This window comes from Cetorhinus maximus, chromosome 21, assembly GCF_964194155.1.
Source record: "Cetorhinus maximus chromosome 21, sCetMax3.hap1.1, whole genome shotgun sequence".
Lineage (NCBI taxonomy): Eukaryota > Metazoa > Chordata > Chondrichthyes > Lamniformes > Cetorhinidae > Cetorhinus > Cetorhinus maximus.
The window spans coordinates 79,679,185-79,695,144 of NC_135899.1; the positions used below are offsets into that span (position 1 = coordinate 79,679,185).

Below are 15,960 nucleotides of genomic sequence, written 5' to 3' on the forward strand. Positions count from 1 at the left end.
AAGGAGACCATTCGGCCCATCATGTCTGCACCGGTCAACAAAGATCTGACTACACTAATCCCATTTTCCAGCGCTTGGCCTTTAGCCCTGGAGGCTGTGGCAATGCAAGTGAATATCGAAATACTTCTTAAATGTTATGAAAGTTTCTGTCTCAACCACCCTTTCAGGCAGTGAGTTCTCCTCAACTCCCCTCTTAGCCCTCTACCTCTTACCTTAAATTTATGCCCCCTAGTTATTGACCCCCCTGCTAATGGAAAAAGTGCCTTCCTATCCACCCTATCTATGCCCCTCATAATCTTATACACCTCTATCAGGTCCCCTCTCAACCTTCGCTGCTCCAAGGAAAACAACCCCAGCCTATCCAATCTTTCCTCATAGCTCAGACCCTCCAGCCCAGGCAGCATCCTGATAAATCTCCTCTGCACCCTCTCTAGTACAATCACATCCTTCCTATAATGTGGTGACCAGAACTGCATGTAGTAGTCCAGTTGTGGCCTAACCAGCGTTTTATATAGTTCCAGCATAACCTCCCTACTCTTGTATTCTATGCCTCATCTAACAAAGGCAAACATCTCATATGCCTTCGCAACCACCTATCTACCTGCCCTGCTACCTTCAGGGACCTAAGGATATGCACACCAAGGTCCCTCTGATCTTCAGTGCTTTCCGGGATCTGACTATTCATAGTGTAATCCCTTGCCTGTTAGCCATCCACAAGTGCATTCCCTCACACTTTTCCGGGTTGAATTCCATTTGTCACTGCTCTGCCCACCTGACCAGTCCATTGATATCCTCCTGCAGTTTACGGCTATCCTCCTCACTATTTACCACCCTACCAATTTTCGTGTCATCTGCAAACTTCTTGACCATACCTCCTACATTTAAGTCCAAATCATTTGTGTAACCACAAACAGCAAGGGCCTCAGCACTTAGTCCTATGGAACTGCACTGGAAACAGGCTTCCAGTCACATGAACATCCTTCTACCATCACCCTCTGCTTCCTGCCTCTCAGCCAATTTTGTAACCAACGTTGCACTTTGCCTTGGATCCCATGGGCTCTTACTTTCTTGATCAGTCTGCCTTGAGGGACCTTCTCAAAAACATTGCTAAAGTCCAGGTAGACCACATCAACTCTCATCAACATTCCTGGTTACCTCCTCAAAATATTCGATCAAATTTGTCAAACATTGATTTTTAAATGCATATTAATTTTATCTCAAATTATAGATACTGTTTGTCCACAACTGATGTTAGACTAATTGGTCTATAGTTACCCACTTTATCCTTTTCTTCCTTTTTGAGAAAGGGTTTTTACATTAGCTACTCCCCAGTTTCATGGCACAATTGCAAATTTAAAGCTGGCTGAAAAATTGTGGTCGGAGTCTTCACTATTTCCTGTCTGACTTCCTCCAACAGCCCAGAGCCCACATCATCACAACCTGGTGACGTATCCATGCTGTATTCTGCTATTTTATTCAGAAATAATGATTTTTCTACAATTAGCTCTAAAATATGTCTCATCTCTTCCTCCGGTACACCCACTGTTAAAAATGTCAGATCTATACAGGATATTGTCGGCATCCTATCCCCCCATATTTCTATTAATTTGTTGTGGGCAACACTTGCAAGCCAAGTATATGTTTATTGTCCGTCCCTAGGTAAGTATGGGGCTACACTTAATGGATTCACAGGTAGGCCAGAATAGACAGGGTGGCAGTCTCTCTCTGTATCAGGTGAGTTTTAACAACATTTAATGGCGATTTACTGGTTCCAGCTCTCAGTAAACAGGTCGCTGTACTCAACAATCAGGAGTTTCCCTTCAGACTATAGCATGACCCAAGGGGCTGGGATAACAATGAAACCACCCCCAACCACCCAACCCATTGTATGTACTGAGTACTCGGTCACAGCACAAACCTCACCTGAGTTAAAGCAGGCAGACAGATTCTGTTTCACTGCATTAAGTAGCTGTGTCCACTGTTCATGTAAGGAACAACCCATAAACGGAGAGGCAACAGCTCCTGAATTGGGAAATACATAGAGATTACTGCAGCAACAACAACATACACCATTAAAATAGTAAAACATCCTAAAGCACTTCACAAGAGCGTGACCAAATAAAATTCGAAACCCAGCTCTATACAGGTAACCAAAAGCTTTTTCAATGTGCTATGTTTTAAGAAGGGTTTTAAAGGAGCAGAAAGAGTTAGATAGGCAGATGCGCTCGGTAAGGAATTCCAGAGCTCAAGGCCTAGACAACTGAAGGAATGACCATCAAGGATGAAGTGATTAAAATTTGAGTCGCATAAAAGCCAGAGTTGAAGGAATACAAAGATTTTGGAGTGCTGTGGGAGGTTGCAAATATAGGAAGAGACGAGACCATAGAAAGATTTGAAAACATGGATGAAAAATTTAAGACAGAGGACCAGAAGCCAATGTAGGTCAGCACTGGGTTGATGAGCAAATGGGATCTGATGCAAGTTAAGGTATGGGCAGCAGAGTTCTAGATGAGCTGAAGATTACAGAGAAAAGGAGATGGGAAAATCAGCCTGGAGGACACAGGAATGGTCAGTTTAAAGTAACAAGCCAAAGCAGTCCATATTGGCACATATCCCCCCATGCAAGCAGAGTAAACAAAAATGAGAGCAATTGGCACCCCTTCCACAAACATTCACTCCTTCCACCACCAATGCACAGTGGCAGCAGTGTGTACCACCAACAAGATGCACGGTAGGAACTCACCAAGCCTCCTTAGGCAGCACCTTCCAAACACACGCCTATTACCATCTAGAAGGACAAGGGCAGCAGATAGATGGGAACGCCACCACCTGGAAGTTCTCTTCCAAACCACTCACCATCCTGACTTGGAAATATATCATCGTTCCTTCACTGTCAAAATCCTTAAGATAGTAAAACATCCTAAAGCACTTCACAGGAGCATGACCAAACAAAATTTGAAACCCAGCTCTATACAGGTGACCAAAAGCTTTTTCAATGTGGTATGTGGTAGGGAACTCCCTCCCTAACAGCACTGTGGGTGTACCTACACCATAGGGACTGCAGCAGTTCAAGGCGGCAGCTCACCACCACCTTCTCAAGGGCAATTAGGGATGGGCAATAAGTGCTGGCCTAGCCAGCAATGCCCACATCCCATAAGTAAATAAAAAACAATGGAATTTGAGGCAACCTAGTGACATGGCTATGGAATTGATAAGGAGGTAGTAGACAGAGAATAGGGATAATGAATATGTTTTCCAGTTGGCAGAATGTGACTTGTGGTATCCCCCAAGGATCTGTACTGGGGCCTCAGCTTTTGACTGTATATATAAATTACTTACTTGAATGAATAGAGAGCCATATATCTAAGTTTGCTTGTGACATCATGTTAGGTGGCACAACAAATATAGGCAATGGGAGCAGAAAGTTGCAAAGGAACATCGATAAATTGTTTGACTGGGCAAAACTGTGGGAAATGGAGTTCAATTTGGGGAAAGTGAGATCGTCCACTTTGAACCCAAGAAAGAGAGAGAACATAAGGAGTCTGCAAAGTGGTTAGGTGAGTGGGCTAAAATTTGACAGATGGAGTATAATGTGGGAAAATGTGAACTTGCCCACTTTTATGGAAAGTCCAGAAAAACAGTATTTAAATGGCAAGAGATTACAGAGCTCTGCAGCACAGAGGGATCTAGGTGTCCTGGTAGATGAGTCACAAAAAGTGTGCAGGTACAGCAAATGAGTTAGGAAGGCCAATGGAATGTTGGTGTGTATTGCAAGGGAAATCAAGCATAAAAGTAGGGAAGTTTTGCTACAATTTTACAGGACGTTGGTGAGATCACATCTGGAGTACTGTGTACAGTTTTGATCTCCTTACTTAAGAAAGGATATAATTGCATTGGAAGTAGTTCAGAGAAGGTACACTTGACTGATGAAGAAGGAATTATCTTATGAAGAAAGGTTAAATAAATTGGGCCTGTATCCATTGTAGCTTAGAGAAATGAGAGGTAGTGTTATTGAAAGATGTAAGATCCCGAGGGGACTTGACAGGGTGAATGCTGAGAGGATGAGAAAGACTCAAATTAGAGGACACAGTTTAAAAATAAGGATTCTACTTTTTAAGACAGAGATGAGGAGTTTTTTTCCCCTCAGATGGTTGTTAAGTCTGTGGAATTCTCTTCCCCAGGGAACAGTGCAGCCAGGGTCATTGAATATTTTTACAGCTGAGTTAGATATATTCTTAATTAATAAGCTAGTCAAAGGTTATAGGGAGTAAACAGAAAAGTAGAGTTGAGGCCACAATCAGATCAGCAATGATCTTATCAAATGGTACAGCAAGCTCAAGGGGCCAAATGGTCTACTCCTGCTTCTAATTCAAATGTTTGTATCTATAAACCAGGATATTTTCTAAATGGCAAGACACTAGGAACCACGGATGATTAGAGAGATTTAGGCGTCCAAGTACATAAATCACTAAATGTTAGTGGACCGTTACAAAATATAATGAAAAATGCTAATGGAAGATTGATCTTTTTCTCAAGGGAGCTGAACTATAAATGACTAGAAGTTATTTTGAAGTTATAAAGTTCTGGTTGGAGCCCATTTAGAGTACTACGTTCAGTCTGAGCACCACCCCTCAAAAAGATATATTGGCCTTGAAGAGGGTACTGTGCAGATTCAACAAAATGATAGTGGGACTAAAGAAGTTAAATTGTGAGGACAGACTAGGTTTGCATTTCGACTGCAGAAGATTAAGAGATGATGTAATTGAGGTGCTTAAAATGGTTAAATTAGTTGATATGGTAAACATAAATAATTTTCTCTGGTGGGATGTCCAGCACAAATTTGCATAATCTTAAAATTGGAGCAAGGTCATTCAGGGATGATGTCAGAAATCACTTCTTCACAAAATGAGTACTGGAAATCTGAAACTTTCTCCAAAAAAAAGATTTGAGGCTGGGGGATAAATCAAAAATTTCAAAACTGAGGTTGATACACTTCTGTTAGACAAGGGTAAGAAAGATTATAGAAACAGTGTGTGTAGGTGGAGTTAAGATGCAGATCAGCCATGATCTAACTGAATGTGGAACAGGCTCGAGGGGCAGAATAACCTGCTTAAGTTCTTAATCATATCTAACCAACCAGTCCATATATCCCTTCAACCCCCTTTCCTTTATTCACCTAACAAATCTTAAATAATTTCTGCCTGAAATCTGGAAGTAAATTCGACAGCCTCACAAGTGTCTGTAAAGAAACTTCTCCTGGCCTCTGTTCTAAATCTCACAGTTAACCTGATATCTATGGCTCCTAATTCTGACTGTTCAACCATTGGAAACAGTTCACTTCTATTTACTTCGTCCCATCCTTTCATAATATTAAACACCTCTATCCTATCTATTTTGTTTCAATGAGAAAAGGGTCAATTTTTCAAGTCTCTCTTCATAGTTGAATTTCCTCAAAGCAGGCAGAGGAATAGTGAATCTGCATATATCATCATTCCTCAATATTCTTCGCATAGTATGCAGAACAACACACAAACACACCTAAAACTGTGGATGCTGGAAATCGGAAATAAAAACTAAAAATGCTGGAAATCCTCAGCAGGTTGGGCAGCATTCAGAGAGAGAGAAATTGAGCTAATGGGCTATATTTTATGTGTCCCGGCCCCCCTCCCCCTCCCCAAAGAGATAGGTTGGCAGACTTAGAATTGGGTGCCATATCACGGGCACCATACCATGGATAACGTTCTCGGTGCCTACCCATGCACCCCAATTTTACCCACACCTGGGGAGGTGTCAGGACGCAACTTAAGGGCCTTGTCTTACTGCCGCTGGGATTTAACATTTGGAGGAAGACTCCCACACCAAATGTGCAGCCCCAGCAGCTTTTACTGCTCAGGCTGGTGGCTGGTACCTCCTTTATGGGCCTCCTGTCCCCATTGGAGCCCCACTGCCACCCCAAGGTCTTCACACCCCTACGTTTTCCCCATCACCATTCCTTTCCCTACCCTCACCAGGGACTGCCAGCCTGACTCCGGCAAGACCACTCCAACTTATCTTTGCATCTGGCTCCATTGACTGATGCAATCCCCACATTTGAAATTGTCCATTTTGGCAGGAAGAATAAAAAGGAAGCTTATTATCTAAAAGGTGAGAGATTGCAGAGCTCTGAGATTCAGAGGGATCTGGGTGTCCTAGTGCATGGATCACAAAAGGCTAGTATGCAGGTACAGCAAGTAATTAGGAGAGCTAATAGAATGTTATCATTTATTGTGAGGGGAATTGATTATAAAAGTAGGGAGGTTATGCTTCTGTTCTACAGGGTACTGGACAGACCACATCTGGAGTACTGTGTACAGTAGTGGTCTCCTTATTTAAGGAAAGATCTAAATGTATTATAAGCAGTTCGGAGAAGGTTTACTAGACTAGTACCAGGTATTATCTTTATGGGAGAGGTTGTGGCCTATTGGTATTGTCACTGGACTGGCATTCCAGAGACCCAGGGTAATGTTCTGGAGACGCAGGGTTGAATCCCACAACGGCAAATAGTGAATTTGAATTCAATAAAATCTGGAATTAAAAGTCTGATGACCACGAAACCATTGTTGATTGTCGTAAAAACCCATCTGGTCACTAATGCCCTTTAGGGAAGGAAATCTGCCATCCTTACTTGCATGTGACTCCAGACCCATAGCAATGTGGTTAACCATTAGATGCCCTCTGAACAATTAGGAATGGGTAATACATCCCATGAATAAATAAAATAAACCTGGAACTCCCTTCCTAACAGCACTACAGGTGTACCTACGCCACATGGACTGCAGTGGTTCAAGAAGGCAGCTCACCACCACCTTCTGAAGGGCAACCAGGGATGAGTAATAAATGCTGGCCCAGCCAGCGAAGCCCACATCCCATGAATGAACAAAGAAAAATGGGCAAGTTCTCTTATGAGGACAGGTTAGGTTTGTATCCACTGGAGTTTGGAGGAGTAAGAGGCAACTTGATTGCAACATACAAGAGCCTGAGGGGTCTTGACATGGTTGATGTGGGAGGGTGTCCCATCTTGTGGGAGGAACTAGGTGTCACTGTTCAAAAATAAGGGGGTCGCTCATTTAAGACAGGTGCTGCCCTTCAGTGGCCTGTAACCTGCCCCCTTGTTCTCCCACAACTCCGGGTCTACCGGATAATTACGCCACCTGCCGCCCCTTGTGAAGCCCACAAACCCTCTGGTCACTAAAAGCGGATGTTCTTACCATGCTCTTCATTATCGTTGAACGTCGACCGACTTTTCGGAGGTAGTTCCATGTGGTAGCAGCCATAGACATCATCGTCCGAAACCAAGTTCCTCGGAAGCGGGGGCTTGGTTCCTTTCGGGCCAGATAACGGCTCCAATTCGCCCGGACCCTGCATGTTGGCCCTTACGGACAAGTGAATCGGGTCCCGTGTTCGTATCCCGCTCAGGCTGCGGTTCTTACGTTTGGTCCGGATTCGGCTCCAGCTCTGGCTCTGGCTCCGGGACTGCATTTCGATCCCGATTCGGCTCCGGCTTTGGGTCCGGATCCGACTTCGAACTCGAGCCCGCCATCGCCTCAGCCTCAACATCAGTTTCTGCCACAGTCCCGGCTCCGACATCGCCTGGTCAGAGTGCCGCCGCCCGCTGAATCTGCTGGGTTGCCCCAGCGCGTCAGTGGGCCGTTCCCAGAGTGCGAGCCCGGTCTCTTCCTGTGTTACCGAAACCCCCTGCCCTGAGCCATTGAACAGTATCCTCACCGTGTATCCCAAGGAACGAGAGCAGCCCCACGGTGCTGCCATCAATGAAAAATAGGTTATTCTCCAGTGTTTATTTCAGCTGGAACAACCAAGCGATAAGAAATTAGAGGGGGAGGGGGGAGGGGAGGAACTTTCTTGAGCCTGTTCCCCAGTCAATAAGATTATGGCTGAACTGATGGAGCGATAAACTCAAGTTTCCTGGAAAAACTCAGCAGGCCTGGCAGCATCTGCGGAGAGGAACACAGTTAATGTTTCGAGTCCGTATGACTCTTCAACAGAACTAAGGAAAAATAGAAAAGAGGTGAAATATAAGCTGGTTTAAGGGGGTGGGTGGGGGGTAGAGCTGGATAGAGGGCCAGGGTGGAGATTGCCAAAAGATGTCATAGACAAAAGGACAAAGAGGTGTTGAAGGTGGTGATATTATCTAAGGAATGTGCTAATTAAGGGTAGAAAGCAGGATAAGCAAGGTACAGATAGCTCTGGTGGGGTGAAGGGAAGGGATCGAAATAGGCTAAAAGGCAGAGATAAAACAATGGATGGAAATACATTTAAAAATAATGGAAATAGGTGGGAAAAGAAAAATCTATATAAATTATTGGGGGGGAAAGAAAAGGGGGGGGGGGTCGGAAAGGGGGTGGGGATGGAGGAGCGAGTTCATGATCTAAAATTGTTGAACTCAATATTCAGTCCGGAAGGCTGTAAAGTGCCTAGTCGGAAGATGAGGTGCTGTTCCTCCAGTTTGCGTTGAGCTTCACTGGAACAATGCCGCAAGCCAAGGACAGACATGTGGGCATGAGAGCAGGGTGGAGTGTTGAAATGGCAAGCGACAGGGAGGTCTGGGTCACGCTTGCGGTCTGTGATGATGGCGACCCCCTTGGTGTCAATGTCTTAGCAATTACCTTGTTAAGGTTTGTTAATGTCAGTTACATTGTTACGGTTAAGAGAAAGAGGTGTTGGGTATTAATTATCTTTGACCACATATAAGTAAGGGATAGCTGGGGCACTGGGGTTTGTGGGAGGAGTGCTGTGAGACTAAACAAGTCAATAAACTCTCTCAATAAAGAAAAACTCTGTCTTGGTTTTGGCTTCACCAACCAGCTTGGATCCTACTAACATTAGTAGCAGAGGATGGTGGCCTAAAGGTGAAGATTGGAAACTAAAGATTTCTTTTCAGACAGAAGGTTGTAATTGGAGTTACTTTGGAAAAGAATGGCTGAAAGCAAATGTAAGGTATCGGGGTACAGTTATCCACCATTGTTCTATGACGCTGAACCTTATGACCAATGGAAGAATGAAGTGGATATACGGACACAGGATACGTCCTTATCAAAGAAAAAATAAGATATGGCCTATCAGAAGCAGGATCAGGTGCAAAGTATTTTCAGAGCTAGAGGCTCATCAGTTGGAAACTGAGGAAGGTTTGGATAATCTCTTAAAACTCATGGACAAAATTTATGTTACAGACAGGAGGGGGTCAGTTCAAACAGCACTGATTTTTCCTCTTATCACCTGTCCATAAACAGGTGTTTGGAATTGTTTATTTTAAGAGTAGGCGGTGATGACATATTTCCCAACCCCTTGGCGTTTCTGTGTTCAGATTTTCTACCAATAATCGAACAGCAAATTCAAGGTAGGATTAACTCATAAGGTTAGTTCATTGCAAACATTCAAAAAAGCGTGAAAGGGAGTGTCTGCAACTTCCCCACTCCACATTCATATGGTAAAGGAAGGGATAGAGTAAAGGAGATTATATAGTACAAGGACCACAGAGAAAATGAATAAAGTGAGGAATTCTTTCACAGATGTCTGCTGGCCGAAGACTGGTGGTGTAAGATTTGCTTTTCCAGTGGTGTTGATGTCACAAGATGAAGTAGGAATGCAAAGATTGAATTAGTTCTGTAGATGATAGTACAAAATCTTCCCAGCTGAGTCAGGTTGGATAAGTCAGGTACGGCTAAGACCGTACACTCTATATTTTTATAAAAAATATATATATCCACATAACTAATTTCTAAAATTTTAAAAACTGGACAATGACCTTTTAGAACAGTTGAAGCTATGTCTGTCTGTGACCCTGAACAAAAGGAGGCTGTTTGGCAGTATCGAAGAAATCGGCACCTCGTTATCTCTGGAGACCCTAATGGGTCCCTAATGGGATCCTAATACCTCTGTGGGCTGCAGAGACCAAGTTCAAAGGGAATTATACAAAGGCCATCTGTATTTCAGAACCCTGCTGGCTACTAGTCTACAACTGGACATTACTTGTTTGCTAGGACAAAGAGCCCTGCAATCTTCCTTTCAAATTCTTAATGGTTGGAACATTAATAATCTCAGGAACCCCAGCAAAGTTATATACACCCTTTGTCAAAGCCAAAGTGGAGAGGTGAGACTCGTGACATGACTCCCTCGCCCTCCATAGCTGGTGAAGCCTTGTGGAGCTGCAAAACATCTTTCCATCTACCGTGCGGCAGCACAGAAAAAGGGCTGTGTCCAGGTTTGAATGACTGGCCCCACCTATACTGTTAATACTGGAACTTCTGTACCATCACCTACAAGACAGGCACGTAGAGATGAATCAATCTCATCGTAGAAGTCAACTCTCTACTGGAAAAGTGAATTATCCAACATCAATTCAGCCTGCCAACCTCTGTGAAGGAATACCCCATTGGACATTAATTCTGGATTTTAGACACACGTGAAACAATAATTCTTTTCTCTGTGGTCTTTACCTTGTAAATCTTTCTTTCTCTATTCCCCCTCTTTTATTGCACGAGTGAAAAGGAAACTAAGGCGTGACCCTTTTCCCATTTTTGAGTATGTGCAAATAACCTAACCCTCTGAGTTTACCCTATCTTGAGTTTGCTGTGGGGTTATTAATAAAAATTGGATCACACCAAAACTGGAGGGTTGGGAAATACACCACTGCTTATAAAGGGGGGAGCAAATTAAAAACACCTTTGTTCATGGATGGGTGGTGAGGGGAAATCAGGGCTGTTTAAATTAAAACCCCCTCCTATCCGTAACAGGGGCCAATTGTCCAACCTGGCCAGAGCTTGCTTCTGTGTGGCCTGTCAGTCAGATATTAAACAGCAGACTTGGGTATGCAGCACAGAGAGTAGTATTAATCTGTTCAGCAAGCCAGAGTCTTAGATTATGTAACCTTACTTCTCCACAATGACTTCAACAAAGGATGTTTATCCAGCACCTGGAATTTGGCTTTGGCTCCAGGACTGATAATGTCTCAGCTATTACGGGTTGAAAATAGTAGTCACTGGTTGAGGATCTGGTGTTTGAGAAATCATTTTCTCCATAGACTTACTGACTCCAGTAACAAGCTTGACTTATCAAATGCAAATTACCACCTGTTATGATGGTAAAGCTGAGTTTTTTAAATCCCAGAGGGAAATTTGAAAGAACTGTCATAACATTGCCTCTGCCCTGCACACACAACTGCTGAAATTATACCTAGCACAGCCCGTTGAATGTAAATTCTCATTGTATCACCAACCTCTGAACTAAACCTCTCTAACAAAACCCCTTTCATAGTAGCAACTTGATTAGTAATATAAACATATTGCTTGATATCTGCTAGATAAATGTCAGTTTTCTCCCCACTTCTTGAATGCTCTATTCAAAAAATGCAAATGCACTCTACCTCTCTGTTTACATCTCAAAACTAGTACACATCAAAGTACCCAAGCTAGCTGGCTTTAATCCAATTAAGACACACCCACAGACTAAACCTCTTATTTTAAAAGAAAAATATTTTCCAATATTATTATCTTTGTTAATAGCTTCATGAGACCACTTGTAGCTTTCTTTGAAATTGGTCTGTGCAATTCCAAGTGGTCTGTTAGAAGCTCCTCAGACATACAAGGTGTAACACTCTGAAACTCAGAAGTGAATTCTTTTATTCTGGTGAATTAGTCAGACAGAGGGTCAGACATCTTAATTATCTTTGTTCAGCAGAAAAGTCCAGTTTAAAAATAAGGAATAGCAGTAAGGATAAAGTTTAAAAAGTGTTGAGTTCTGTTCTGTAACAGTCCTACTGCCTGTAAGAAGAAAATTAATTATATTGCTTGTGAAGGAAAAGCAAGAACCAAAGAGGTGTGCAATCATTCTCTCATTCATACTGGAAAGTCAAACACACAGCTAGCAGGGGCAATGGCAGTTCCCTGCTGCATTTCTAAAGTTTAAACCCAGGTTAAGGTGTCAGCAAGGACACTATCCTCACCTAGGATGTGGATAGTGTTTAGGTTGACCTAGGGCATTCAAAATTGGTCTTTATTGGGGAAGTCTATTCACTGATCAGTGCCTTGGCCTTCAGGGAGGATTGAGGGGGTAGATTTATGTTTCCCTCCAACATTAAGCACTCTGTGTCTGTGTCCCGGAGCAATATAACAGTCTTGCTTACATCTTGGAACAGGTACAGGGACACTCTTTCTGAACGGACAGATCTCTGAAAACTTTCTGGGAGTTTGTCCAGCTCAGACACACAAAGTGCCATGCCTTCCAAGGGTAGGTTTCTGCAGCAAGGGTCTCTGCCTGTGCTAAACTACCCACTAGGGAGTCCTTCGGGAGACTACTCGAGTCAAGCCCGATTTAAACCCACGGGTTTTCCTTGCAACTTCCAGCACTCGAGTCTGGAGTGGCTTATTTTATTACAATGGGAATACACCGGTTTCTGGGTGTTCTCCTTTCAGGCTACAAGAGGGCTTCTCGCACCCTCACTTGTGTTTTCTTTTCTGGGCGGGGGGCCTTCCCTATCTATGACAAGCTGCTTATCTTTACAAGGGTCATGGGAATAGTTTGGAAAGGGTCTGCCTGTGTGTCCAGGCCTGTGGATGTGATTGTACCTTTCTGCTGCGATGGCTGCATTCCTGGCTGTGAGCATTCTCTGCTCCTCTAAGTGCATAGGTGTGCGGGATTTTCAAAGAACAGACCCATTGGTCGAAAGCAATTTGCTTCAGCCATTCGAACTCGATGTAGGCTTGTGTGGGTTTCTTATGAGCATCCAGAATTGCTGGCAATATATCTCTGGGATTAACTTGAAGGCACTTAGGATGGCAGCCTTAGTCTGTTCATAATTAATGGACACATCAGGAATCAGCATGGGCTGATCTCTTGGGCTTTCCCTGACAGCTGCCCTTGAATTAAAAATGCCCAGATATCTGATGGCCATTTTAGCTGTCCTACTATTTTCTAAAAGTGGCAAAAAATGACTCCACATCACTCTCTCTGAATTTGTGAATGAATCTAGCCTGCTTGAGGGCCTCAGAGTAGTTCTGGGAAAGGGAGATGGGGGTTGCTACCAGGTAAGGAGAGATTTTCCCTTGCAGCTTCCAGCTGTCTGGTCTCTCTCTCTCTCTCTCCCTCTCCCTTTGAGCTGCTAACTCCATTTCAATTTGCAGAGCTATAATTCTCTTTCCCTCTCTTCAGCTTCTCTTTTCTCTCTCCTGAAACTCTAGCTGCATTCTGAGCTTTTCCAATTCTAATTTGGCTAGGGGAAGGGATTTGGATTCAGGGTTGAGCTCTTCATCTACCTGTTCTGTTGGACATGTAAGGTCTTGATGTCCAACCAACAACTGGATCAGTTGTTCTTTTCACTTTACTAGGTCATTTTAACTGCACGTCCCTAGCTACAGCTTTAAGTTGCTCTGTGCTTAGAGATGCTGTTGTTTTGCTATTTAGTTCTTTGTTTGATCCACATCCAGACATTTAAAGTTGCCATTTTCTTAGTGTTAGGAAAAAGGAATTTGCTGTGTTAATTTACTGTGATTTAAAAGTAGATCCAGCCACCAAGTTTTTTCTTTCGGCTTCCAATTGGCTCTTTTATATCAGATTTGTCTCATGTCTTAAATTTGGACTCTGGTCAAATTCAAATGGATGATCCCAGATTTGAGCTTCAAATTTCTGTTATGGACAGGAGGGGGTGAGTACACTGGGTTTTTCCTCTTACCACCTGTTCATAAACAGAAGGTGTTTTGATTTTTTTTAGAATAGGCAGTGGTGTATTTCCCAACCCCTTGGTTTTTTCTACTAAAAACTCGAGGTAGGATTAACTCAGAAGGTTAGGTAATTGAACACATTCAAGAAATAAATGTGAAAAGGAGTGTCTGCAACTTCCCACTCCCCATTCATACAGTAAAGGGATGGAGAAAAGGAAGTTATATAGTACAAGGACCACAGAAAAAATGAATATCGGTTCACGTGAGTCCCAGAGTCTGGAATCGAAGTTCAGTGAGGAATTCTTTCGCAGCAGTTTGCTGACTGAAGACCACTGGTGTAAGATTTGCTTTTGTGATGCCACAAGATGAAGTAGGAACGCAGAGATTGAATCAGTTCTGTAGGTACAGAGTCTTCCCAGCAGAGTCAGGTTAAATGGGGGTGTAACGGGGCTAAGACCGCACACCCTATATTTTTATAGGGAGAGCAGGAAAACCACTGACAAATACAAGCATTGGCTGAATATGCAAGATGAGAGACAGAAAGTAAGACCCATGTGTTAGCAAAATGAAGTTAAAGATGTGGAAGGCCAGAAAACGCAGTGTGAGTTCTGAAAGTTGACCTGGAAGTGATCACGGCCCTAGGAAAAGATCATGGACTTGCGAAAGGAACTCTAATCGTAGGAGGGAGAGATTGTGTAGCAGTAGTGCAGGAATGATCGGAGGGCAAGTAGAGGTTGCAATTTGACAAGAACAAAGACCATAGAACAGGTTAGGAATGCCATGAGAAGTAGAAGCCTTTATGATTGAGAGGTTTTAGTGGTTACTAACAAATTAGAAGATATGGTAATAAAGGATGCCAAACAAAGAGTCAAAAAGCATTTGGTGTATACACTGAAATACCAGAGAGGGGACAGCCACTCTTATCACACAAGTGGATATGCATAGAAAAGGTACTTCCTGATGGCATGTGTAAAGCTAAAGCCAGATGGATGGCTTGAGGTTTCGAAGAGAGACTGTCAAGATGTCAGAGGGGGCTCCCTCACTGCAGGAAGAGCGATCTTTAAGATTTTCTTGGCTCTTTTAGCAACATATGATAAAGATAAGGCCGAAGCATTTGCTCCAATCTTTAGCCAGAGGTGCCGAGTGGATGATCCATTTAGCTTCCTCCCCAGCATCACAAATGCCAGTCTCCAGCCAATTCAATTCACTCCATGTGACATCTAGAAATGGCTGAAGGCACTGAATACTGCAAAGGCTATGAGCCCTGACAATATTCCAGCAATAGTATTGAAGACTTGTGCTCCAGAACTTGCTACGTCCCGAGCCAAGCTGTTCCAGTACAGCTACAACTCTGGCATCTACCTGGCTATGTGGAAAATTGCCCAAGTATGACGTGTACACAAAAAGCAGGACAAATCCAACCCAGCCAATTACCGCCCCATCAGTGTACTCTCGATCATCAGTAGAATAATGGAGGGGGTCATCAACAGTGCTATCAAGCGGCACTTGCTCAGCAATAACCTACTCACTGATGGCCAGTTTGGGTTCCACCAGGGTCACTCGGCTCCTGACCTCATTACGGCCTTGGTTCAAACATAGACAAAAGAGCTGAACTCCTGAGGTGAGGTGAGAATGACTGCCCTTGACATCAAGGCTGCATTTGACAGGCATCAAGGAGCCCTGGAAAAACTGGAGTCAATGGGAATCAAGGGGAAAAGTCTCCACTGGTTGGAGTCATACCTAGCACAAAGGAAGATGGTTGTGGTTGTTGGAGGTCAACCATCTCAGCTCCAGGACATCACTGCAGGAGTTTCTCAGGGTAGTGTCCTCAGCCCAACCATCTTCAGCTGCTTCATCAATGATCTTCCTTCCATCATAAGGTCAGAAATGGGGGTGTTCGCTGATGATTACACAATGTCCAGCACCATTCGTGACTCCTCAGATACTGAAGCAGTCCATGTCCAAAATGCAGCAAGACCTGGGCAATATCCAATATTGGGCTGACAAGTGGCAAGTAACATTCACATCACACAAGTGCTAGGCAATGACCATTTCCAACAAGAGAGAATCTAATCAAATCATCCCTTGACGTTCAATGGCATTACCATCATTGAACCCTCCATTTTCAACACTGGGGGTTACCATTGACCAGAAACTGAACTGGACTAGCCGTGTAAATACTGTAGCTACAAGACAGGTCAGAGGCTGGGAATCCAGTGACGAATAACTCACCTCCTGACTCCCCAAA

The 15,960-nt window shown here is 43.5% G+C and overlaps 2 protein-coding genes across 2 annotated transcripts in view; both read right to left on the bottom strand.

Moving 5' to 3' along the window:
* LOC144695478 (uncharacterized) overlaps positions 1-7,806 on the bottom strand; it is a 65,834-nt gene extending 58,028 nt beyond the window's left edge. Inside the window, exons 1-2 of the mRNA XM_078566356.1 lie at positions 7,248-7,806; positions 1,924-2,022 (exon numbers count right to left, since the gene is read on the bottom strand). Coding sequence (XP_078422482.1) covers positions 1,924-2,022; positions 7,248-7,806 — 658 coding nt within the window. The remainder of the gene's footprint in view (positions 1-1,923; positions 2,023-7,247) is intronic.
* Positions 1-15,960, bottom strand: part of LOC144696035 (palmitoyltransferase ZDHHC18-like) — a 313,950-nt gene that overhangs the window by 213,241 nt on the left and 84,749 nt on the right. The window lies entirely within an intron of this gene.